This window comes from Rhipicephalus sanguineus, chromosome 2 (assembly GCF_013339695.2).
Source record: "Rhipicephalus sanguineus isolate Rsan-2018 chromosome 2, BIME_Rsan_1.4, whole genome shotgun sequence".
NCBI classification, from domain to species: domain Eukaryota; kingdom Metazoa; phylum Arthropoda; class Arachnida; order Ixodida; family Ixodidae; genus Rhipicephalus; species Rhipicephalus sanguineus.
The window spans coordinates 37,200,553-37,228,213 of NC_051177.1; the positions used below are offsets into that span (position 1 = coordinate 37,200,553).

The 27,661-nt window shown below is 44.5% G+C and overlaps 1 protein-coding gene across 1 annotated transcript; it reads right to left on the minus strand.

The window, feature by feature from the left end:
* Positions 1–3,541: 3,541 nt before the first annotated feature.
* On the minus strand, positions 3,542–27,593 carry LOC119382762 (integrin-linked protein kinase). Its single transcript, XM_037650602.2, has 12 exons — positions 27,346–27,593; positions 26,989–27,099; positions 26,151–26,316; positions 25,017–25,112; positions 17,111–17,207; positions 16,714–16,794; positions 14,788–14,873; positions 12,986–13,217; positions 12,319–12,440; positions 10,454–10,553; positions 9,182–9,312; positions 3,542–6,231 (listed from the first exon to the last, which is right to left on the minus strand). The coding sequence occupies exons 2-12, from the start codon at positions 27,075–27,077 to the stop codon at positions 6,085–6,087; spliced, it is 1,347 nt and encodes a 448-aa protein (XP_037506530.1). The 5' UTR covers positions 27,078–27,099; positions 27,346–27,593; the 3' UTR covers positions 3,542–6,084.
* Between the last annotated feature and the right edge of the window lie 68 nt (positions 27,594–27,661).

A 27,661-nucleotide genomic window follows, 5' to 3' on the forward strand; every position in this document is an offset into this window, starting at 1 on the left:
CTGATGTAAAGCTCAAGAAGATTGTGATATCACTCGAATTTCGAAAGGCAATGATGGCTACTTTTGCATTTGAGCAATGAAGGTCGGTGACCAAGATTTTGCCCAATACTTCTTTTGCGGTAAACATATGCAACACAAACCTCCCAGTGATCGATACAATGAATCTACATGCGAACAGTAGAAAAAATGAAATGAAAAACAGAGTACAGGCATGCCACACCAGCACTCCCCCTCCCCCCTCCATGATGCAACACGGGTTTACACCCCCTCCACCCAAGACAAATTCCTGCTGACGCCCATACCTACAAGAGGTTTCGATTGAGCAGCTCGGTCTCAAATGGCAAATATCTGCCCAACCCAAACAACCAGCAAACTATGTGACACTGTACTGCGCATGCATTTTAAGTTTTCCTGGTAGAATGCTTTCAATAAAATGACAGTTGTTAGTTCCAGGGTTGTGTGCGTCTGCTTCTTTCTCATGTTTCGTGGTTTTGCTGGCATTTCTTCAAGTAACATGAATAAACTGGCTCAGATATTGACTCTTCTGAACCAGGGGATGTTTGTATGTAGAGTGGCCCTCAGGAAACTCATGTTTACGCTTTTCGATGCCACAAAAACCATGTGTAACCAGCATCAGTGTAGCTGACTGCCATATTTCCACTTCTAGTGTAGTCAGCACGAAATTCAGGTACACGACTCTCAACTTTGCTTAATAATAATTTAATATGTCTTTTTTTTTTTGCAAACATGCTGTCATGTGGAGCTTGGTTTCATGCAATGAATGAACTTTAAATGATGTCCATCCGGCAGTTTCTTTGCACACAAAAAAAGAAAAAACTATTTGCAAAACCATCAAATGATGACGTGTGTTTCGATATGGAGAAAACACCTTTTTTCTTTTCCAATCCTCCACCATCTGGAAGTTTATACATCTAGGAATGTGTATTGTTTACGTTAACGTCATGAATAGTACTCACATGTTACAAAAATGCATTCTATAAATGTTCTCAATCCAAAAATGATCCAACTAAAGAATGTTTGTAGTGTTAGGTGTCTAACTTTATATTTAAACATGCCTCAGCACAACCTGTAAGCGTGTACATATGCTACGGATTTGAGCAGTAGCACTATGAAAGCACATTGTCAAGGCTTATTTGTTTAGTTGTCCATAATTATTAATTATAAAACCATTAGTCAGTTAAGCATGGCCAAGAAAATTATGTGGTATTTTCTGTCACAGAAAAAAAGCACCATAAAAAAACTCTAAACTGCGTTGCTTCCATGGTGTCTTCACCCTTTATTTTCTCACTTACAAAGAGTGATTTCTCAACTAAGAAATTCAGAATGAGTTCAATAGGCACTGATTTAACACTATACTGTTTAATGTATGTTCCTTTATGCTTTCAAGCTACATTTTTCTAGTAAGTGTAGGCTCAGTTGTACATAATTGGCTATGCACTCTTGTTCAGTGCAAGTGCGAGATATCAAGGCAATTACATAGCTACCGATTTACACCGTTTGCACAACTTACTACGCGAACAATGCTATTTTGACAGAACACACAGTCAGTTGCCACTTACCTTGTTTTTGGAGCAGAGGTTCATTAAAGGGACACTAAAGGCAAATATTAAGTCGACGTTGATTGTTGAAATAGCGGCCCAGAAACCTCGTAGTGCTACTTTTGAGCTGAAAGAAGTGCTTATTTTGAAAGAGAATCACGTTTTAGTGGTCCGCGTCGTGTTAGCTCACTTCAAATCACCCGCTTGAAATCAGGCTTTCATACGTCACTGCTGCCGTGCCCAACGTTGCCCGCCTTTACTGCGCGGCTGCCAACACTAGTAGCAGCAGAGCGAAAGTAGCAGGACCCACAGCAGCAACAACAGCCATCGAAGCTCTGACTTTCTGTCAGAGCGACTTTCATGAGCGCGCAAAACACATGCGGCAGTATGCGATCCTGAAACTACCACTGAGACATGACCGCGTGAGCGAAGCAGGGCGCCGGGCGAAGCACAGTTCGGCGAAAACAAAAGCATTGAACCACACGCGCCGTTCCCCATGGCAACGCCACAGAGGTTCTTTTTTCCATGAATAAAACGGAAACGAACAAACAGCATTTTATTACGTCTTTTGATTCACGGAAGGTTCTTTTTTTATTGCTGCTAGTTTGATTACTAGTGATTTATTGTAGGCAGACTCTCATACGTCATCGGGATCACTTCGAAAATGTCCCACTCGTGGCGCTCATCATGTGATACATTTAGCTTAATTTCTCGGTAAGTAGGGCACTGCTGTCAATAATATTGCCATTTTAGAAGTTCTCATACATTGAGCTTTCACTCCGACATGAATTGTTATTTGCCTTTAGTGTCCCTTTAACAACATTGTGTAGCATTGAACATATGGATAATCATTCAGAGGCTTTAAGTGAACTGATGTGTAGGCACCAGGCTTTTACACGTTACAAAAAAAAAACACCAATTAAAATTATTTCCTTCAGAAATGTAATCAATTCCAGTTAACATTACTGCACCAAAAATGTGATTAAGGAATCACTCAAAAGTCATCTATTAAGTCGTCCTTACTATGCTCCCAACCTTCATTAACACTGTACAGCACATATTGAAAAAGCTGGCCTGACTATTCTATTGCACCTTCTGCAGCCCTTAACACATTGTTTAAGGTTACTTCCCATTGCTTTACAAAATTTTTGTTGATAATCATTCCTCATTTCTTTGTGAAGTCATCAGCAGCAGTGACTCTGAAAGCTGAAGCTGAACACCACCAAAAAATGAGCATCAAGAACAATTTGCACAGTGTAACAGTATGGTTGAAACTCGATTTAACGAAGTGATGACCACATTCGCGTTATTTAGTTAAATCGGAAAGGTCGTGAAATCAAGAAAGAAGGCGAGGGTGGCCCTCTTGGGAGGCTCCATGTCCAGGTAATGCAGGCCAGATAGACAGTCACGTGGAGCTGTGATAGGCAGCTGGTATGCAAAGACATGGTGGATGAATGCAGCGACTGAGCGAGCAGGCCGAGCGACAAAGTTGCGAGGAGATGGTCAGTGCCATATGTCACCTGGACCATGAAATAACTTAACCAATGCCACCCTTAGAGCCACTTGGTACGTAAGAGTGCTACTGAGTGCCGAGTACATTGTTTCATTCACGGGAGCGCGAGCATCCTCCTCAAAATAAAGCTAGGGCCATGACTTGAGCGCCTAGATGTTATGTCACAGTGATAGAGCACACGCTTGATGAAAAACCTGCCTGTGTCAAAATTAGAACTACATTACAACATTTTTTACTAATTTATTTCAGCAAAACCTTCGTTAAATTGGGTTTGGTGGCCAAGTCAATTTCAAAAATTTGGGTTGATGGCAAGTACCCATTGAACCACTTGCCAGGGAACGGAAATTTCTACGCTACTCCTGGAACTTCGCAAAATCGGATTTTGTTAGATCAAGTTTTGAATGTAGTAGACATGCACATCTATTTTCATGGGTATGGAGGTATTTTACAAAATAAAGAGAATTAATAATTAAAGTACTAATAGCAACAATTTATTTGCATAACAAATGCACAGGTAATGTTTTGGCAGTGCACCTTCTTTATACAATAAATGCATCAGGTTCCGTAACCTTGTAACAACTTAGGTGACGGAAATATACATATGTCATATAAGTGTTAACACTACGATTTAAAGCCTCTTTCGTCATTTGAATCAGAGACGCCATGTTTTCAGTGTCTGCTACTAACTAAAATACACATGATAAGAGCCCATAAGCACAGACACAAAAGTAAAACTTCTAGCAGTTTAAAACATGAATGATGACTTGTCTAGACACTGTCAAACAAATAAATCATACATCGCTATAAATATTGCTAATGCCTGTGTCAATATAAAGAGTACATTTAGCACATTTTTACACATGTTACCACATAAAAAGCAAAAAGTCACAAAGGACATTGGTAGGCTTTGTTGATTGCAATGTATGCCCAACAGCACGCTTCAACAGTCACAAAAATTTTCGAATTGCTAGGCTTGAACACAAACAACACTGCACACAAATTTTTCAAATGTCTCTCATTTCCTCACGATGTTACCATGAAGAGTCCCTACAATAATCTCTGATCTGTAATGGTTTACCGAGAATATTGCCCTCTCTGGGAAACATAAAAGATAAGGGCCATAAATTTGTAGCACTGCAATTCAGCTCATTTCTTTGCTATAATTATCTAGCACTAATGAGGGCCACATCATCCATTGATGATGTGGCCAATGGCATCACTCGGACCACTGACGAAGTATGAAAAGGAATGGCAGTGGACAAGGCATCGTTACAAAGTCATGACCCAGAATAACTTATCCAGAATCTGTGAACGTTTCTAGAAAAAAGTTATGTGAAAGTTGAGTGAATGCATTGCAAAAAAATCTGGAAGGAAATCAGTGTGTTCCAGTTCTGGCAGAAATGATTAAATTCTGCGGTCTTATGTGCTAATAGCACAGTATCATTATTCTGTAATTTTTTACCATGCACCTAAATACAAGTAAAGGGTGTGTTTGCATCTCGCACCAGACATGCCACTGCTGTAGCTGGAAATTGAACCTGCATCCTGGTGCTTAGCCGTGCAACACTGCAGCCGCTAAGCTACAATGGCGAGTCGCTCTGGCACAAAGATCCCCAGATAAAGGTTTAATTTTCACTGAGAAAACTGGCAATTTACATAACAGCGAAAGCAACGATGTAATGTTATGACGCCATCATGTGACGTCATGTGATGCGATGTCACAAATTTTGGTGACCTGTGACGTCATAGGATGATGTCACCACGTGATGATGATTTTTTGGCATCACTTGCGTTGACGTCTCCGACAGTCACTTTTCACGTATAATTGGCTATCTAAGGCTTTTGCCTTAGTAAGATAGTTATGCAGGAAAAGGTGTGATACGAGTCTTCAGACAAGCGTCGCAATCTTTGGCACCATTATCATTGTGTCTTTGCTCAAAAGTAGGAGCATTTAAAATTAATATTGTACAACAAAAATGAGGTGTTTTTTCCCCCTGCTTAAAGCAAACCGTATGGTGCACGTAACTTTGACTTCCACAAGCCTCGATGAATTGTGGCCAGTATGGTTACAAATAGCCCTTGTGGACACCACCTCCCACATAAGATAACGAACACTACAACACAAGTACACAGTGAATGGTGCTGTGGAATATATGTGTCGCTGAGCACAGATGTGCCTTCAGTAGGCACAATGGTTAGGTGACCTCTAGAGTTCCTGTGTCTTGGATAACATGTGGCTGAATTTGCAGTTTATAAACTGTTCTGCATCATATAGGCAACAAAAACTATACAGACAGAGACGAAGACAAACATAAGGCAGTAAAGGCACTCACCGAACTGTGCCTTACGTGCATCAAGCTGCGTTTTATGCGCAAGACAAACTTTAACACAGCAAACATTTAAGGCTGGGACATTCTTTGCAAAAGTTGTGCAAATTACACTGTAGTTTGCGCAATTCTTCAGAATTAACAATGTGGGCGAGTTTGTTAACATTACTATGAAAAAAATAGCATGAAAATGGAAGGAGGGCAAAGCACGGGGCATCGGCTATCATAGATGTTCATCTGCAGGTCATCAATCACCCTGTGCTGCAGTGTCTCGTTCTTGCACCGTTTCCCTTAATTGTTGGTACAACCATAAGCAATAAATGTAAGAGCATTGTAATTTGCATCATTATTCGAACAGTACAAGTCTTTGCAGAAAGCTGTAAACATCTAGTGGCTGCTTCTAATAATTAAAGGCATTTATATAATGGCTTAGAGATATCTAAAATCAATTTGTGAGCTAGCTCATACTTCCATCCTCATTTAACCAGAGCTGTTCTTATAGTAACTTGAAACATAGCCACAATGCAGGGTGCACCAACATTCCTTCCTTCCTCAGTGTGATGCAGTTCTGGACATGACATCACGGCTTAAGAGAGATGTAGAATTCGGATTCGGGTCATTTCAGCCTTTCACGGGGCTGGTAATCCATGTCTAAACGCTCATTACGAATGGTCACACAATGTGCTCAGTGCTTCATTTTTTCCAAGATGGGAAGTATCATCTCAAAGGTAGGCCTCTTGCCCGGGTCTTCGTTCATGCAGATGCGAATCAACCGGCTCATGTGCGGTGAAATCCCCGGCGGAATGGTCACTCGCAGCTCCTCTAGGGCGACCTAGGGGGGAGATGTGCAAACCTTGAGCAATTGAACGTTTGATGTACATTTTATAAGAGTCATGATAATCTCAAGATATACTAAGACGTGACAAATGTACCGTATTTACTCGATTCTACCGCGCCCTCGATTGTAACGCGCACCCGTTTTCCGCGACCAAAAAAAAAAAAAAAAGTAATACATCGATTATAACGCGCACCCAATTTTTAGTGAGAGAAAAGAACAAAAAAAGTCCGTAGGAGTCAAACTTTGCACATTCAGAAGAAGAACAAGTATTTGGGTTTTAAAGAACTAAAGTTTCAAAAAAGTAAAACACAAAGTCAAAAAGCGGGCCTTGCCGCTAGAACTGTCACCACTACGGCGGCGACACGAGTCGCGTAATGGATCAGTCCTCGTCGCTGTCGGACAACTCCTTGTCGCTATCAACGCTCTTCGATTTCGGGAAACCGGCCCTGCCTTGGTCCACTGAAACCTTTTCATGAAGCTTTGCTGTAAAAAAAATCTTCTGCTTCTATTTGCGCAGTCTCGCACGCACGTTGCGGGAACTCCGAACGACCGCGATGCGGCCCGATTTCCGGCCGTCTCAGCACATGTAATAACTATTCTTTTAAATGCTGCAACGTGGTGCACTCGTCGAGTATTTGGAGTCGGCACTTCCATGCCGTCGATGCGAACGCAGAACGGGATGACAATCTCCTCAGCACACGTATGAACTGAAACAATAATGGCAGAAATGGCCAAGGCGCTTAGGAAGCGGCCATTTTGAAATGCCGATGGCAATACGATAACCGAGTTTCTTTATTTTTTTTCGGTACTCGATTCTAACGCGCATGCGATTTTTGGACTCGTTTTACCGGAAAAAAGGTGCGCGTTAGATTCGAGTAAATACGGTAATCCAAGCAGAAACCCAGAATCAGGTGTAGACATTAAATGCCTTTAGCTTAATTTATGCTCGTGTCTTATTTACCCATCTCCACCGGCACTGTATTGTAGCTGCAGGTGCATGGAAAAATTTCAGTGCAGACTGCAGTTTTGGAAGGAAGCTTCAGTTCCAAGGCCAACTTCCGCGTCCTTGAACAGGTGTGGGGCACTGATCAAGTTGGAACGGATTCATGATGGACTAGGCAAATAAAAGGTGGCAATAGAAAATTAAGGAGCGCACAAGTTTTTGTTCCCTCCTAACATTTCCCTTATCTTGCACCTCTTTGATGTGTACATCACGATTCCATGTAGTACCTGCTTATACACGTGGAGTGCAGAAATATTCTGGTTAAAGGCATAGCTAGCACACAACACATGTACCAGTTACCATATCTTCCCTGTGGTATAAGAAGCACCTTTTTTCCGATATTTTCCCTGGTGCGTCTTACATACACAAAAAGTCATGCGATTCTGCGAGACCAATTCGTCCATATTTAATTCATGAGTACGATAAACTGAGCACGAGAGCATTCGTAAAAATATATCTAATTTTGTTATAACAATGAAGCGGCTGTGGTCTTAGATGTCAGCTACTTGCTGTTCAAGTAGTGCGGCGACCACGGAGATTATGGCTGCAACAAAAGCCACCACCGTTGCGCGCCCCATTGTACTGTTTGAATTGTTTGTTCTTAAATGAAGCATTAAACCCATGAAACTGAGGCAATAAATAAAAAAGGGCACCACAACGGTTCATTGTAACGTTGTAGCGCCCACAATATCAGTTACAAAAGCGAAAGTACCACTTCATCATTTCCGTACGAGACGTCGCTGCAGTACAGCAGTAGTCGCAGCTTCTGGCGTCTGGTCGCCATTTATGTTTTGTATGCGTATGTGTGTAGGTGGTAACCGTGCGGCGCGTTCATTGTTTCTGTGCTCCCGCCAAGTTTCGCAATGCTGCAGAGGTATGGTAGCTACCATAGTAGAGGCAACGCCAATGATGTGCTTCAAGGTGCTTACAATGCTGCGTAAAAGTTACTCAGAGGCCGACAACGGCAACCCAGAGACGCTGCCGAGATGGAAGAACTTTTGACAGTGTGCCGGAGGACTTGGCTTCGAATCCAGTGGAATAAATAGTGGTTTTCTGTGCCTTAATAAAACTGCTGCTTACAGATATCCAGTGCCGTGCGTGACTATGCATTTCACAATGAATGTACTCTGCATGCATCATTGTGTTTTATCATGTTGGCAGAGTTAAAAATAGATGTGTCTTATGAAAAGGTGCTTCTTAAATATCATTTTTTCCCGTGAAAGTGGTAAAAAGTAGGGGGTGCATCTTATACAAAGGTGCGACTTACACGCCAGAAAATACGGTACGTGTTCCACAGTTTGGCTGTATGGCTTGGAGAAAACGTGGCAGCTCTCTCAACCTGCAGCCTTCACAGCAGGCTTGTCTCTATTCCTCTGTTAGCAGAGCAATTCAAGGCTGCTGTGACTCAACCAGCTAATGTCTCACGGACATATTAACAAAAGTGCTGTGTCTACAGCAATGGTTCTCAAATTGGGTTCCGCGGACCCCCATTTAAATAAAAGCCACCTGCTTCACGCTGCATGCTGTGTTGTGACCCCTCCACCCCCGTTTTTTTTTCTCTCGCTGCAAGGAGTCCCTCATCTGTTCCATCGGTCCACAGGGGGTCCCAAGAGCCATGGCTGAGAACCACTGGTCTACAGCATATTTTCTAGTCTGCCATTAATTCGGCACCATTTTATAGTATGCATGCATACAAACTAAACAAATTTTCCTTTCTGTTACAAAGATTCTAAGCAGCTCTACAATAATCTTTTGATAGATGATGTGGCATTGAATAAAAAGGGCAACAATCAGCATAACAGCTTCCGCATCGTTACCACTTACAACACAAACTTGCCTGCAAACAAATCTACCATACTTCGAAAGCAAGCAAAGGTGACCATGTTAGTAGGTGCAGAGACATTGAAAGCACAAAACAGCGAACGTGATGGCTGTTACTACCTTCATGCCAATTTCCATTGGAGAAAGGTCTGCAAAAGGAACCTGGCGAGTCGCCAACTCCCACAGCAATATGGCGAAGCTCCACATGTCAGCTGCCTTCCAGTTCATCTCGTCCTGTTTCTTCTGCAAGGCTGTGATGATTACAGTATAGAAGTAAGCGACCCCACAATATGAAATTAAAACGCAAAACTTCAATGGGAGAACACAGCACACCACGAACAAGCCAAAACGTGAAGGCATGATGACAAGTGAAGATAGGAGAAGCTAAGACGTGAAAATTAGCAACGGGATACACGACTTGTTTTCATACTAAGGCACCTAGTACTGTGATGAAACTTATAACAGCATCAATACGATATGACATTTTTTGTTGAGCACGTGCAATAAAATTCACCACTGTCTTTACTCATGGCTTATTCGCGCTGCCAGGGACTAGACGAAAGGACAAAAAAACACACACAGGGTGATGCGTGTACTAACGACTGGTTTATTTCTGTGGAAGACACATCCCTATGTACAACAAAAAAAAAGAAGAAAGAAAGGAAAAACGAAAAGAACAGCAAAAGCTAAACAGCACATGTTGTACATCAGTTAACCACGTCCCATCCACGATAGGCACCTGTAAAACGATCATGTCTAAGTTACTTCATGGCTGCCTTTAAAAACTCAATTTCTTGAGATGAGAACCAACTAGCCTCCATAGCAGCTTTACCTGTCTTTATTCATGCCACATTGCACTGAGTAAGGTGTCAACTGTTTCCAGCAGTAGCAATGTACCAACAATGCACTTGATCACCAAAGTACATGCATGAGTTCGTGCTGCACTGTATGATAGCTAAAAATCTATAAATTACAACTGAAACTAAAAAAGGTTACGTCCTAATCACTGTTATTCATATAAGGTAGGTGAACGATAGCAGAAGCATTAGTAATAGTGGGGCTGCATTATATCCGTTTATGTCTCATTTTTATTCTTTAAAAAACTTTACTCTATGGAATTTGAACACATGTGCCAAAAGCGATCACCAGTTTGTGTTCCAACATTCTACGTGCCTTTTATATTCCTCTTACGGAAACATGTACAACTGATTCTCGTCTCAATAATTATGCAGAACATGTACTGATATGGGAATGTATAGAGAGATGTTTCAACAAGTCTCAGTCACTGTAGAAGTGGCACACATCGGCTTCACAGTGCTATCACCACAGCATTAATCTTTAAAACAAGTCTGGCCGGCACCTAAAATTTCATTATATATATGCACAGCTCACCTTCAGGCGAATACCAAGCAGGATTATACATCTTTCCCCGCTCTTGGAAGGAAAACTTGGCGTCGGCCATGTTCACATAAGCAGTCATTTCCTCATCCACCTGTTGGCAACGAGACAAACAAGAACATCATTTGCTTTCTCTTATCACCTCATCCTGTGAGCATAAAACACAAACTGATAAAAAGATGGCACGTCAAACAGCTGATAAAGAGACTGACATTGCACCGTCTCCTCAGCTCTCCTATAGTTAAAGGGGTCATGAACCACTTTTCCAAGTAATGATCTAATGACCTTAGTATCGGAGTTTACTGGCTCCCGAATCGATTGCCGCAAAAATTTCTCGAATCCGTCAAGAATCAGCGGAGTTACAGGGGTTTGGCGCACGCTCTCAGCGCTTTCTCTCTTTTCTCGTGCCCACGAGCGCACTGGAATCTAGACAGGGAGGGATGGAACGGGGGTAAGAAGTTACGTCAGCGCGCGTCATGAAACGCGATCGCTCTCCCGCTGTGATTCTCATGCGCGAGTGCGGCTACCGTGTAAAGTTATCAGACTGAGGAGTGCGGCGCGGGCAAGTGGCAGCACCCCGTGGCAAGAAGCGCGTCTCATCCGGCTATCATCCAGTAAGCATGCTATGCCTCCGCGATGTCAACGTGCAGGCGCCCTGCCCACCGACGAGAGTGAGAACCGGCCTCTGTTTGAAAAGAGGGCGCCTGAGGAAATGGCAACTTCGTGCTCCGCTTGTGGCCTTCACGCAGCGCGCACGACTGTAATATTTTGCAGAGCAGTTCATAGCCGTGTCAGCTTTCCGCAGGTTGTGTTTTTTCAACAAGCCCAAGGGGTGCTTCATGACCTCTTTAACATCAGTGGTGTAGCTGGGGAGGGGGGGGGGGGTATATACATGCACACATACAAATGCGCACACAAGACCCCCTCGAAAAAAATTTCTGGCTTCGCCCCTGGTACATACTGCAAGCCATCAGGGCACTATCATGATGTAATTGCATGTAATTACTAGTAAACAATAACATCTTGTTACATGTCTCATTAATCAATGACCCTTTTCTAGGCAAAAGATTTTGTAACTGGAGTACTTTGCTCAATAATCCAGTACATGCAATCAGTTATCTTGTTGACAAGAAGATACATGTATGTAACAGGCACTATAGCTTTGACCGCTTTGATTGGCGGGAACTACAGCAGAATAATTGCCAGTCGTCCCATGAAGCTGTGCATCTCTGAAAGGGCAGTGCCTGGCACTCTGTGTTTGTTTTCCCACCTTGATGTTCCACCAGACGTTAGCCAACTAATGCAACCACAACAGCTATGGCTTTCAGAGGGATGGCCGCTTCAACTTTCAATTGGCGCCACCGGGATAAAAGTACTTTCTCCGAAACTTCAGTAACAGTGTGACAACTGTGGCAGGCGCATATGCAATGCAACGCTTCTACCTTGCCACTCTTCTTTTTCACGTGTGGTTGGCGGTTCTAGCATCACGCTGCCTATGTTGTCACTGGGATCAATTAGTATTGAGTGGTGGGCAATAAGAAAGGAATCCTTGCATTACAGCAAAGCTCTAGTAGCACAGAGTGGCCCAAGCCAAGATGGTTATTAAACAGTAGCTGCATTCTTAGTACCTTCCTTCAACCAACTTTATATCCTTGTCATCCTAGAAATATTCTGTATGCACAATATTCAAGCCATTAATGCACTGGGCCACCTTCATATGCTGCTGAAGTTGATGTGAAAACATCACTGCAAGCTGAGGCATTCTTGGTTTGCAGACTCTAAACTGCAGCTTATGACTTAGGCAAGTACTGACTTATGAAGTAGGGTTCGACTAACATCTACTGTCATTAAATACTCACCATGACATGCTTGCTGCTCAATTGATAGTTGGGAATCATGGGCTCGAGGGTGTGGAGGAAGGCCATGCCGCGAGCAACGTCAATGGCAAACTTGAGTGCCTGCGCCTGGTCCACCACCATACCTGTGGTAGATAAGGCAGATACTGTACATCAGATAACTGGTATTGGTTAACTATGGCAGATGCATATCATTAAGGTGGATGCACTTCAGCACTTCAAGATGATGTGAAACTTGCCAGACAGGGCAGAGAAGAATGCCATATTTTTCTGAACTTTTTAATAAGCTGACTTCTTCAAGGGAACGAATGAATGATACCTTAGACCTGCAATAGGTTTTCTTTATTCAACTCTATATTTCCTGGTACTGTTCTATGCTCGCATTCCAGACCTCCTGGGCAAGCTTCTTTATATATATATAAACATGCTCAAGGAAAGCACATGACGACCTTTGCTCTTGCACATAGAATTCTTTAGACAGTAACAGTTACAGCATTACTTTTCCGATGCACAATGTTTTCAGGCTTAAAAAAAACATAATGGCATTTGTCTTGTTTTGACTAACGTCAGCCTTCTTTGTTCATACAATTTTGAAGAATGTAAATTTCTTACACGGCTAAGAAAAATCTGTGCTTGTGGACAAGCTCGAGCTGTGTTTTCAGGTACGTACCTGTCGATCCATGCAGGATGTCAAAGAGAGAGCCGTGTGGCAGGTACTGCTGCACAACGATCAAGTGCGGAGGACGGTTGACGCAGCCGATGACCGGAAGGACATTTGGGTGCGAGAAGATGCGCAGGCGCGGGTACTGGTCGTTGAAGTCTCGGGAGATGCGTGGCGTCACTTCGCCCACCTTGAGGATCTTGGCTATGATGTCATTCCCTTGCCATGAGCCCTTCCAAGTCTGCACGAGAAAGAATGCTGGAGCTTGCCAAGTGTCGGAACTGGCACTTGCAGAGATCAATAACCCCTTCAGGCATGAGTTACGATGGACTGTCCACACATGTGTCAATATCGCACAACACAATTCCAATGCATTCAATATTACATTCCAAGAAACAAAATGAAATAATATGTTGTTTTGTGCAAGTTCAAGTAATTGATAGGAATCAGCATATAAATTAATATTTAATCAATCAGCATATAAATTAATATTTATTCATTCTGCAGTCGGTCAGGTTCCATTTTTACATAAAAAGAACAAAATAATCAGCTCAAAATGCATGCACAATTTGTTTTTTGATGTATTCATTTCGAGCAAAGAAAAATAATACTTTTGTTGTTGGTCCTGCAACGCCGCATGTCGAACAACCTGCCAAATATCATAGCGCCTTCACCAAAGTGATCGGCTACGGTCATACGCAGCACATTGAGGTCAAGTCAAGACACATCGACTATGCAGAAGGTCCGATTCATTCATTCATGCCAATGTGTCTTGCAATTTCTTGGCCACTAGTCCAAAGAACTGGCAAAAACAAGTTACGTCCACGTGTGGACATTGTACCTGAAGGGGATAAATTGTGGCAGACTTGTCATAATTCAAATGACTTGTGGCCAGAGATTTTTTTTACTGAAGTATCACCGGTGTGAATTACCAGAGTCTCAAAAAAATTAAAGCTCTAGGGTTTTCAAGCTAAATTGAAGGCCCGATTTTAAGGCATACTGTAGTGGGGGACACTAACCTAATCGTGCTGGATGCATAATTACCTTAATGCGGTGTTTAGAGGGACGTTTGGCAAGAGATGAAGCAGCCCAAATATAACATGCGAACACCGCTAACTATAAATGCGCTATGAATGATAAATCATTAGCCATTTCCAGCAGTGCTGCTCTTCTCTGGGAGAAAAGAAATCGAATGAAAACTTTTTTTTTTTCAAGGGGCTCAATGTTCTTAGAAACACAACCTGAATATCATAATTTTTAGATTTGTTCGAATTTGGTATCATTTGGATTTCAGTTATTGTGAGCTAATATGCAAGCCTGCATGTCTTGTCAAAAAGAAGTTCATTAGACCCACAGAATAACCAAATGGCAGTCTGGACACCTTTACAGTTTTAGAAGCTCACTTACTCTGAATAATCAAATAATCCTAATGACCAATCAGCATATTAATTTAAAGCTAGAAGTAACTCAAGCACATTTCTATGGGTGCTGGAATCATTACATATACTGATGAGAAAAAAAAAAGTAAACATATGCTGTTTGCAAGAAAGTACCAGCATGACAAAGAAGTGTTTGCTCTTCATCACTCCACAGGTGCAATTACATGACTGTGTCATGTGATCTCGCTGCAAATGAAGTCGCTAAAGGCGTTGTAGACTGAAAGGAGTACGAGTTAACAAGTCGCATGAACTGGAGATGGTGCAAGCGAAAGTACGCTCATAAGTCAGCCCTAAACTGACGCACTTCATTCTACGAGTATGGAGCACATCACCGAATAACATGAAGCTGCGAAATTAAAAGGTCCAGTTCACCTCTCCAGATGAGGTCGATGCAATCTGTTGGAAGAACTTGAGCTCATCCATGTTGATACCCGAGTGCCTCGAAAGAGTGGCATCCCCTGAAACAAAGCGGTAACAAGGCATAATATTAAAAAAAAAAAAAAAATGTACACGCACAGTACACTGTTCTCAGTACTTTGCTTGCGATGCTTCAAAAAAATCCTCTGCTTCCCCAATGTTATCAGTGCCATGTTGTCTCTCTAACCTCTGTGTTTGCTTTCACTCCTCATACTTTGTCACCAAGCTTCTGAAAGAGCATATAGCTGACTCGCACTCACATTCACACAGCACCATTACTGAGCAGCTTCTAGCACTACTGCTTTCTTGTAGCATCGGATTTGACAATGCTGTGCCAATGAGCTGTTGTAAAAAATGCTGGATTATCTTAAATGTATGCCATTTAAAAAACAGTGATATATAACCCTTTCAGACGCCACCTATGAAAAACTATCTGTAAATGTATCAAATCGATACAACGTTATTTCAAGGCACTCAATAGTCTATTGCAACAAAAATAATGTCATAATATGTTAATTAATGTGTGTTATAGTAACTATTCCTAATTAAGTTGTAATTAAATATCTATTTATCCTGAAGTGATTGATGCTCCGTTTATGCATAAATAGAATGAAATCCCAGGCTAGAAATATAGTGCAAGTTCATTTTTGGTAATGTCCATTTTGAGCAAAGAAAAATTATACTTTTCACATGGCTCGCAGGAAGTGGCACGTGGAACGACTCGTCAAACGTGGTAGTGCCTTCAGCAAAGGGATCATATACAACTGTACACTGGCAAAATGAAGTTAAATGAAGACCAATTTATTATGCAGGAGGCTCAATCATCCAAAGCTCGATATATCTCGCTCTTTGTGTACATAACGTGTGAAAGGGATAAGCTGCGCCTGCACCACATACTAATATTAAGTGCACTAGTCATACACAGGCACCATTGAATTTCCCACACAAGTAGCAGCTGGCATTAGCATGCCTGACAAATGGTTCACTTCCAACTTCATATGTTTATGCTGGCTGCAAATTTGCCCATAATCACCATTAATTGGCAATGTTACATATAGCCCACTAAAGGCGGAAGTTTAGGGGAAGACGGAAGCTTGCAGTGGTGAAAAATTCGTCAGCACGGGATGCCACTGGAGCCAACGTTTCAACAAGCAGACGTGTCTTCTTCACAGTTGCAGCCTGGAAGAAGACAAGTCCGCTTGTAAAAATATTGGCTCCAGTGACAACGCGTGTTCCCGCATTTTTCATCTCATATAGCCCTCCAGGTATTTGCACCTTGTTTAATTTTAGCACAGTTTGAATAATTTGCGCTTTCATGGACCCGCAATGTACACAAACAAGCAAAAACACGGTCAAGCTAAAATCCAGACGGCTGAAGAATCTGTGAGAAAGAAAGCATGCTGCTGCATAACATGTGTGAAGTACAAGCAACATGTCTGGAAGGTCAGGCAGTAACTTCATTTGACTTTCACCATCAGAGCCACAAGAAACTGACAAACATGTGCAGCATTCATTATTAACTGCACACAAGTACAGTCAAAATAACTATCCTTATAGCAGTTAGCTCATTCTATTCTCTATCTCCTTCCTCATCAAAATGTAATAATCACTTCAAAATGCAGCCCTCCACATGATGTACCAAATGAAGCAAGTCAGTAAACAAGTGATCAGATTAGACAGAACAAAAAAATCAGCGAGTCGATAGGGAATGAGTGTAGTATGTTTAAGCGAGGAAGAAATAGAACGAGGCAATTGACGAAGGAGGCATTCAAATGACAACTGTTGAAGGAGTATCACAATGCTGAAGTAAGTTGGTCAATAATTTACTGAATGTTCCAAGCACTGTGGAGCGGACACAAAAAAAATGAAAAGTACACTTACTTGTCCTTGTTTTCGTGCCAAGCCAATTTTGATCTTTGTAGTAAATTTTCTTCAAATCCTGGCCTGCTTGTTCAGCCACTTCTGTACCACAAAAAACATATGATCATTTTAGACATCCATTTGCAGGCAGGACCATAACGAAACATGAAGAGGAAACAGACTTCACAGCTTATTCCACTTTCCACATTCATTTGCGTGCGTCTGTATAACACTGCGTTAGCCACCCATGTACATAAGCTCTGAGGTTAGCTTCATATGTATCAAGATTCCACATAATAGTAACTTAATTACGCATACTATGCATGTTACATTGCTCCTTACCGTTTGTGTTTCAGCCTGGCTTACAGATATTATAATATGTGCACTAACAAACGCTGCAGTGTGTGTGCAAGCTCACCTCTCAGGCGAATCCCCATGTGACCTTTACACTTATCGAGTGGTGTTTCACCATACTTGTTTGCGATGGACACCAAGGCACCACTGGCAATCAGGTCCTGCAGACACATATAAAAGAGAACTGTTACAACTTGTGGTATACATGCCTCCAGTCAAAAACATGCTCGAAGTGTAGTTGCCAGTCATCCCAAATTTAGTGGAATAGTCGAGACTTTTGAGTAAAAGTCCCAAGTTGATACAGTAGGAACATCTAAATGTCTCAAGTTAACATTTTCTTTATACCGAGTAGTGCATTAAAACAGATTTCCTTTTTATAATCTGGCAGCTTGGTTGTACTTGTGCTGCAATGCAATAACTAAAGTTGGTTTCAGTGTAGCTGCATTAGCTAAGCAACTACGGCACCATTGTTGATATAAATGGCAACATGGTGGGAATATAAAATAAGGGCAACTTGGTTGCACATACAGACAGCAGCGCCTAGCAGTGGCATAGTATTTTCCAGCATAATGCCGCAGAGACTGCCGACAATAAGTTTTCTCTACCAAGAAGCCAGCGGGCCGCTGGGTTAGCGTCCGCAACGTCTCGCGCCCTGCTCGTGCTTCATGTGGCCGCGCAACGCATGCCTCTCGCGCACGGTCACGAGACTGTGAGTTGACCTGCGGGCCAGAAGAAGAAGTGCGTTCGTCGAACGGACACTTTTTATGTGTGGCACGCTATAGCGGACTCCTTGATTTTGCACCTAGTTATCTGGGCACAAGTTCGCCTACAATAAACGAGTGTTTGTGTTTCCCCTCTTCAATATGCTACATTCTGGTGGAGGTGCGGGGTATGATTGGAAGTCCCCTGGGTGCAAGAGAGCGGAGCCCTGACCCTCAGCGATTGGAACCTGGCGAACTGACTCCAGTACACCAGCGTGCAAGCAGGCGCCTCCGAGGAGACCCGCCTGAATTTGGACCGCTCCCTACTGCTCCGGCAACACAGGCATCGTCCACTCCCAACAAAAGAACGATGGCCAGCCCGGTGACATCCGAACTCATCGTGTTCCCACCGTGCATGCCTGAGCCCTTCCACGGTGATACGTACGAAGATGTGGGGGACTGGTTAGAACACTTCGAGCGGGTGGCGAACATCAACGGCTGGGACGAGGCAAGAAAACTGAGCCGCGTGTACTTCGCGTTGGAGGATGCAGCGAGGACATGGTATGAAAACCACGAAGCGGTGATATCGACCTGGCAAGAGTTTCGACGACATCTGGTCGCTACGTATGCCAGCACCGATCGTTGAGAGAAGGCAGAGAATGCTCTCCAGTCCAGAAACCAGCGCACGAACGAGAGCGTTGGCATGTATATCGAGGATATGTCCCGCCTTTTCAGACACACCGATCCGAACATGACCGAAGAGAAAAAACTGCGTCACCTGATGCGAGGAGTCAAACAGGACTTATTCGCAGGGTTGGTTCGCAACCCACCACGCACCGTTGCTGAGTTCCACAGCGAAGCCACGACCATAGAGCGCGCATTGCAGCAGCGCTCCCGTCACTACAACCGTGATGCCAGTAGTAGCTACAGATGTCCTTTCGACAAGCATGGGCAGCAACAGCGAAGCGCTGAGGGAAATGGTACGATCCATTGTAAAGGAAGAGCTTCGAAAGCTTCTGCACCCACAAGTTACGCCGACAGTCTCACCTCTTGCCACTGTTATTCGGGATGAAGTTCGTCACGCCATTCTGCAAGCGGAACCCGAGGCAGCAACCTGTTCGACTCGAACAGCCACTGCAGGAACGTCGAGTACCAACGTACGCAGACGCTTTGCGCCAACCCGTCGTGCACAGTGCTTCGTTTGCAGCCCCCAGTGGCCGTCCATCGGCTTCGAGCGGCTCACCTTTTCAAGGAGATCTGAGGCCACGAAAAAGCGACGTGTGGCGCACACCCGACAGGACGCCGCTTTGTTTTCATTGCGGAGAAGCTGGACACCTTTACAGAATGTGCCCATATCGAAGAGTCGGTCTCCACGGGTTTTCCGTAAATGCGCCATGCCCCCGAAATGGTGAAAGACCCGTCGAAATCAAGGACTACTTGTCAAGGCATCAATTTCCAGCTGCTAGTTTCCAGCACGAGCCAAGGTCACCAGCGCCTGCTCGTTATCGATCGCCAAGCCCTTGGCGTTCAAGTTCACCAATTTCAAGCTCAACAAGGCGCCGTTCAATGAGTCCCCGTCAGGAAAACTGAAGCCAGCGACCTGGGGAGGCAAGGCTGCTGATGTCCGACAAAGCGAAGATCCTCTGTCAAGGCGCCAGTGCAGCAGCGACGAGCAGAATACGAGGACTAAGATAACTAAAGAAAAAATTTCTTCGGACTTGCGCGTTACCGTAGACGGGTGTGAATTGAACGTTTTAGTCGACACAGGTGCCGATTATTCAGTCGTAAGCTATGCTATCGCAAAGGACTTAAAGAAAGTTTTGACGCCTTGGAGTGGACCACAAATACGTACGGCTGGGGGCCATCTCATTGCACCTCTGGGAAGATGTACCGCAAGAATCGGAATTCAAGGTTCTATTTACGTCGCTGATTTCGTCGTACTTCCAGAATGCTCGAGGGACGTAATACTCGGGATGGATTTTCTGTTGGCGAACGGTGCTATAATTAACCTGCAGAATTCTAGCGTTTCTTTCTCGACGAAGCTGGCCATAGACATGAAGGAGCCGGAGTGTCCTGCATTGCGTGTTATCGACGACGACGTAACGGTGCCACCACGATGCAGCGTGCTGGTTGGCGTAAGGAATGACGCATTCGTCGACAATGAAGGCATAGCGGATGCCAACGTCGAGTTGCTGCTGAAGAAAGGCATTTGCATAGCTCGGGGCATTATTCAGTTACGTGGTGGGTGTGCCAATGTATTGCTCACGAATTTCGGAAATGAAATTCAGCATGTTGCAAGAACACTGCCATTGCCTTTCTACACAGTTTTGCAGCTGTGACAGATTTAAGTAGCCTGGTGTCAGGATCCACCTGCCTCAGAAACTGTGCATGATGTCGGAGGAACAGTTGCAATCAGCCAAAATCTGTCGCCAGCCGAGAAGAAAATCATACAAGACCTGATAAGAGGTTTTTGCAGGATGTTTATCCACCTCGTCAAAAGTTCGGCGCACCCAGATTGTTAAACACAGAATAATAACAGACGAAACAACAAGGCCAGTATGCCAACATCCATATCGAGTATCGCCGAAAGAACGAGAGATCATAAAGGGTCAAGTGCAAGAGATGTTGGAGGACGATGTCATTCAGCCGTCCAAAAGCCCATGGGCATCGCCGGTAGTTCTTGTGAGGAAGAAGGACAATACGTTGAGATTCTGTGTCGACTACCGCAAACTGAACAGCGTGACCAAGCGGGATGTATACCCCATACCTCGAATCGATGATACATTGGATCGGCTCCGGAACGCAAGATATTTTTCTTCATTGGATTTAAAAAGCGGGTATTGGCAAATTGAAGTGGATGAAAGAGACCGTGAAAAGACTGCTTTCGTAACCCCGGACAGCCTGTATGAGTTTAAAGCACTTCCATTCGGCCTCTGTTGTGCGCCAGCGACATTCCAGCGCATGATGGACAGTGTCCTCTCGGGCCTCAAATGGCAGTCTTGTTTAGTCTACCTGGACGACGTAGTGGTCTTTTCGGCAACGTTTGACCAGCACATAGAGAGACCACGTTTAGTACTTCAGGCTATTGAGTCCGCTGGCTTGACGATTAAACCGGAAAAGTGCCAGTTTGGGATTTAGAAGCTTCGATTCCTGGGTCATGTGATCAGCGCTGAAGGTGTTGGTCCGGACCCCGACAAGACTGCGGCCGTCGCACGATTTCCAAAGCCAAGAGACAAGAAAGAGGTGCGTCGATTTTTGGGTTTATGCGCTTACTATAGGCGATTTGTGGAAAATATCTCAAAAATTGCCGAACCTCTAACAAGACTCACGAAACAGGAGGTACCATTCGTTTGGCATGCTGAGCAAGAGATGGCTTTTAGTGAATTGAAGCAATGTTTGCAAGCCCCGCCTATCCTTGCCCACTTCGACGAAACCGCCGACATGGAAGTCCACACAGATGCAAGCAATCTTGGCCTCGGCGCAGTCCTCGTTCAGTGGCAAAAGGGAGCAGAGAAAGTGATAGCGTATGCGAGCCGCACCCTTTCAAAACCTGAGAGAAATTACTCCGCGACAGAAAAAGAGTGCTTGGCAGTCATATGGGCTATCAGTAAATTCAGGCCATACCTCTACGGCAGGCCGTTCCGTGCCGTCAGCGACCACCACTCACTTTGTTGGCTGGCAAGCTTAAAAGACCCGTCGGGACGACTAGCGAGATGGAGCCTCAGGCTCCAAGAATACGACATTACCGTTGTATATAGGTCTGGCAGAAAACACAACGATGCTGATTGCTTATCACGCTCGCCACTCGACTCTACTCCTTCAGAAGAAGAGGACTTCCCATTCTTTTGTGTAATGGAAACCTCAGAAATTGCCGAGCATCAACGGGCTGACACAGAACTGCTCCAATTGATAAAGCATCTCGAAGAGTTTGATGTCCAAGTTCCACGCGCATTTAAGAGAGGATTATCCTCATTCTGTCTCCGAGCTAATGCACTCTACAAGAGGAACTTTGAGCACAACAAGGAGAAGTTCCTACTCGTTGTACCGTCAGCCATGAGGCCTGAAATCTTAGAAGCTTGTCACGATGAACCGTAGGCGGGCCACTTGGGCGTCAGTCGAACATTTGCCAGAATTCACCAAAAATATTACTGGCCTAAGTTGTTTGCGTCTGTGCGGCATTATGTGAAGACATGTCGCGAATTGCAAAGGCGCAAAGCACCACCCCTCAAGATGGCCGGCCTTCTCCAGCCCATAGACCCTCCTAAGACTCCATTTCAACAAGTGGGAATGAACCTTCTCGGACCGTTTCCAATGTCATCATCAGGGAAAAGGTGGATCGTCGTCGCGACGGACTATTTGACACGGTACGCTGAAACTGGCTGCCTTGAGCGAGGAACGGCAACTGAAGTTGCCAAGTTTTTCGTTCAAAACATAGTTCTTCGACACGGTGACCCAATGGTCGTGATTACCGATCGAGGAGCAGCCTTCACATCTGCGTTGATGCAGTCCTTGATGACGATGACTAATACCAGTCATAGGAAAAGCACTGCATACCACCCACAAACGAACGGGTTGACGGAACGCCTAAACCAAACCATTGCTGACATGCTACAGTCGAGCCCGACTATATCGAACCCGTTTATATCAAATTATCCCGTATATCGAACAATTTCTAAACACGGTAAATTTACATTGAGAATATATAGCAAAAGTTACTGTTACATCGAACGAAAATAGCAACGACAACCGATATATCAAACTCCATGTGCCTCAAAAGTGCCCCAGCAAGTTGGCTTTCCCTCGCGGTGGCGGGGAAAACCGCCGGCGCCACCCTAGAAAAAGTGGTTTAGACCCGGTTGTGCACGGGCGAACACCCCCCTGCAAGAAATGATCCTGGCCCGCTGGCAGCGCTTACAGCCAATCAGAGGCCGTCGTGCTTTCTCCGAGGCGCGGAGGCGGTAGAAGTGAGCGCCATTTTTTCTTTCTTTATGCTTGTGTGCCTGCTGCTGCCTGTTTTCCTCGAGTCCTCATTCAGCGTGGTCCGTGCTGGTGGTGTTGCCTGTTGGTGCTCTGTGAACTTTATTGGCGCGCTGTCGTCATGGCTTGTGCAAAGAGGCAGAATTTGCCGTTCGCCGCGAAACTCGAAATCATAAATCGGGTCAAGCGCGGTGAAAAGAAGTCCGACGTCGCCGCCGCGCACAAAATTCCAAGGAGCACCTTGAGTTCCCGGGAGCTATCGACGGATCGACATTCGACGAGTTCATCAGTGCGGACGATGATGTCGCCATCATGGGTGAGCTACAAGATGAGGGCTACGTCGCAGACGTCGTGCCGACCACGAGCCAAAGCGACAACAATAAGGAAATTGACGATGGTCCATTGCCTACATCCTCCGAAGTGATTAGTGCACTTGCGTTGGTCCGGCGCTATTGCGTGAATATGGAAGGTTGCGGCCTCAGCTGCTCCGACTTGTTGGACAACGTGGAGGCGTGCGTGCTGTCGCACGCAGCCATGTCGTTGAAACAGAAGAAAATCCAGGGACTAATTTGTTCCAAAGTAGGGCACGCAAGTAAGCCACCATATTAATAAAGTACTTTTCTTATTGGTATGTGCCTTTGTGTCATCAAATCCTATAGCGGGCCTATATCGAATTACGCCATAGATCGAACTAATAAACGTTTTTTGGCGAGTTCGATATACCCGGGTTCGACTGTATCGATGTACGTTGACATTGAGCATAAGACGTGGGACGAAATCCTGCCATACGCAACCTTCGCCTACAATACGGCCCTACAGGAGACTACCCGCGTCCCCCCATTTCAGCTGGTCTACGGCTGCACTGTCACTACGACACTCGACGCGATGTTACCAGTAGACAACGACAATTACGAGCCATCTGAAGTTGACGACTTTCTACAAAGAGCTGAAGAAGAGCGCCAGCTGGCACGACACCGAATAATTCAACAACGCAAGGACGCAAGCCACTACAACCTGCGCCGCCGAGAAGTTCAGTACCATCCAGGCGATAAAGTGTGGATATGGACACCAATAAGACACCGCGGGCTCTCAGAAAAGCTCCTCCGTCGGTACTTTGGTCCATATAAGGTTCTCCGACGACTTAGTGACTTAAACTACCAAGTCATCCCCGATGGACACGAGCGCTCAAAACGGCAAAATACTGCGGAGGTCGTACACGTAGTGCACATGAAACCCTATTACGAGAGACAGTGAAAACGCTCCCTTCTTGTCTACTTCCCCCCATCGCGCATCGGGACGATGCGTATTCCGGAGGGGGCTAATGCTGCAGAGACTGCCGACAATAAGTTTTCTCTACCAAGAAGCCAGCGGGCCGCTGGGTTAGTGTCCGCAACGTCTCGCGCCTGCTCGTGCTTCATGTGGCCGCGCAACGCATGCCTCTCGCGCACGGTCACGAGACTGTGAGTTGACCTGCTCGAAGTGTAGTTGCCAAACATGCTCGAAGTGTAGTTGCCAGTCATCCCAAATTTAGTGGGATAGTCGAGACTTTTGAGTAAAAGTCCCAAGTTGATACAGTAGGAACATCTAAATGTCTCAAGTTAACATTTTCTTTATACCGAGTAGTGCATTAAAACAGATTTCCTTTTTATAATCTGGCAGCTTGGTTGTACTTGTGCTGCAATGCAATAACTAAAGTTGGTTTCGTGTAGCTGCATTAGCTAAGCAACTACGGCACCATTGTTGATATAAATGGCAACATGGTGGGAATATAAAATAAGGGCAACTTGGTTGCACATACAGACAGCAGCGCCTAGCAGTGGCATAGTATTTTCCAGCATAATGCCGCAGAGACTGCCGACAATAAGTTTTCTCTACCAAGAAGCCAGCGGGCCGCTGGGTTAGCGTCCGCAACGTCTCGCGCCTGCTCGTGCTTCATGTGGCCGCGCAACGCATGCCTCTCGCGCACGGTCACGAGACTGTGAGTTGACCTGCGGGCCAGAAGAAGAAGTGCGTTCGTCCAACGGACACTTTTTATGTGTGGCACGCTATAGCGGACTCCTTGATTTTGCACCTAGTTATCTGGGCACAAGTTCGCCTACAATAAACGAGTGTTTGTGTTTCCCCTGTTCAATACGCTACAATATCGCCCCTCTTATGTCCAGACTTCTTTAACTTGTGAGTTGGAAACCTCAGTTAGAAAGTGTCACTCGTGGAAAGAAAAACACTGCAGGAGAACAGGGTAAGAGGTAAGCACAAATGGACTCGGCCAAAATGGATTCTAGAAGACCTTGCCTCTGCTATTGCTTGGTAACCCCAGAAGCAAGCGTAATGAAGTGGCGTGTTTCCATGCTCGTTGATGGCGTTCACATCCATTTTGCGTTTGAGAAGCTGTGAAAAAAAAAAAACGAAAACACAGTGTCACAAGAAGACGGAGAAGTGTAACAGCTAGAGTACAACACGAGCCACAGTATGAAAGAACATACACCGGCAAAAAGAATATACACTGGCCACGTTCTCTGACACACAGGCTACCTCTCTTATGGCTTGCTTGCAGATCCAAAGGCCACATAGCAGAATTTATAATGGCAAAAAGAATATGGCAAAAAGAATATATATGGCAAAAAGAATATACACTGGCCACGTTCTCTGACACACAGGCTACCTCTCTTATGGCTTGCTTGCAGATCCAAAGGCCACATAGCAGAATTTATAATGCAACATTCATTTGAAAACCGTGCTCTACTAGAAGCCAAGTCGACAGCTTTTAAAGCGCTCATTCAACTACTTCTGTATGCTTGTGCCACGCAGAAGCATAAATAAGAGTTAACAGACTTCATGTTGCCAGAGCTCTGAGCCAATTTACTGCAGCAGAGGCTGAACAGCACCATAACATCGCGCAAGGCCTGCTATACTGAGCAAAACCTTTGAATAGTGCACAATGACACAATGACGATGGGGGCAAGACAATCTTATTGTGGTTGTAGTGTAATGAACAGAACAAATACTATTTCATGTACTGTAACTGACTGTTCCCACAGAGAATGCAGAGCACAGCCCACGCTTTGCATTCTCACACAAAAATCTGCATGTGTAATGCATGGCAAATGATGACAAATTTGATAACAGCTTGTGCAAAGCAGTTATGGCTAAAAGAACTTTTAATAATTTTGCGTAATTTCTTGCACATAAAGCACAGAATGTTACCTCCAATCCCTCCCTCCCTCCTTTTCTTTATGAAACATTACAAAACTAATTCAGCTGTTAAAGTAAAAAAATGCCATGTTTACTAAATACATCGGATGAGAGTTATGCGGTCAGCCTCTATTTCAGTAGACGTATGTAAAGCATTGCCTTTAGTTGACTTAGGTCATGTGTGTGGTGACTTAAGAACTTTTGTGGAAATATGTACGCAGTTAAGTGACTTACCATATGCACAATGTCACGATGTCCGTGAGCAGCTGCCAGGTGAAGTGCTGTATCGTCTCCCATGTTGGTGGCATTGACTCGTGAGCCCCGTGCGATAAGCATATCCACAATGTTTGCGTGGCCCTCCTTGGCAGCCCAGTGAAGTGGACTGAACCCATGATCATCCCTGTAACAGCAACATTTTTGCAATTACCGTGTGAGCATAAGGAAGTCTATGTAAATTGAAAAGTGCAAGTATACACACACGCTCTGTGGCAAAGTTGCAATACGAATACGAATGACCATAAATAAATTTAAAAATATCTACTTTAAAGGCACTTAGAAAAAGTACACCACAGGCTTCTTTATTTCTTTTGGGATGCTGTAAAAGCCGGCGCCGTGCACTTGTCATGAGATCGGTGTTACACATCGATCTTTTGGACGAGTTGGTTTTGCATCGCAGAACACTTTCAAGTTCACACAAACAAAAACAGAGAGAGGTGTTGACAACACAAGCGCTTACACAGGCATAGCAGAGGCATTTTCTCATCTATTATCTCCCTGCGGAGTGGCGTAGATCGATCAGTGCTAAATTTGCAGTAAATATCGACGAGCAAAGGCGTCTCACACGAATATTCGACGTAGGCGTACTACTGCCACCGCCAAAAAAGGAACTGACCTCAAAATCTCAGTAGGAATACATGTCTCTGGCATACGCGGAGAATACACGTCCAAATGCATGTAATATTGAACGGCAGGTGACCGAATCCTGTCTTTCGCAAGCACTTCAAGTGATTCTGCTATATAAACACTCTGTCGCGACGCGCGGAAGTCGACGTGAGCGCGAACATCGACTCACCCCTGATTCATGTCATGTTCGGTGTCGTCAAGCCATACACGCACTTGGAACGCGTTCCCTTCACGACACCAATGAAAGATGTCCTCCATCGCTGCGGGTTTACTCGTTCACCTAGAAGTAAAGCCACTCGTGAGAAATGAGTGTCAGATCGAGACTCCTCAAATAGCACTATGCGAAAGTACACAATTCTAGCAGTGAGACCAGGAGCGCTACAAAAGCAGACAGCAACGCCGAAAGAGATCGCCAAGGGGTCCATTGCACGGCGATCTTTCGTTACAGCCCTTCTACTGCTTAACAGCGAGTCCCTGTTTCAATATACCGCATCAACAACAACGAAAAGGTGACAAATGAACTCACCTGCGCTAAAGAAACTGTATCGTACACGCCCAGTCTCAGAACAACATCCATTTACGGAATCAACCGGAAAAGCGAACTGCCACCACGGAAGTTTTATTAAGACGTCAACAGTGATATAAGCGCTAGCGTAATGTACAGTGTCTTTAAAATTTTGACCGTCCACTACTACAGAGATGTAATAAATATTAATAAATCACATATATGCCGCTGTGAGATACAGGAAGAAGTTATTCAACAATATAATCGTTAAACTGTTTCAAACATGGCAGCCATGACGTGTTTCACCTCTTGATTTGCGCATTCAGTATGTAAAAGT

Excerpts from the sequence above, each read along its gene's own strand:
- LOC119382762 (XM_037650602.2), bottom strand. The coding sequence starts at position 27,077 with ATGGAGGACATCTTTCATTGGTGTCGTGAAGGGAACGCGTTCCAAGTG. Across the intron at positions 14,874-16,713 it reads TGGCACGAAAACAAGGACAA|GGGATGCCACTCTTTCGAGG; the intron begins GTAAGTGTACTT and ends GCTTTGTTTCAG. Across the intron at positions 10,554-12,318 it reads TGAGCAGCAAGCATGTCATG|GTGGATGAGGAAATGACTGC; the intron begins GTGAGTATTTAA and ends CGTTGCCAACAG.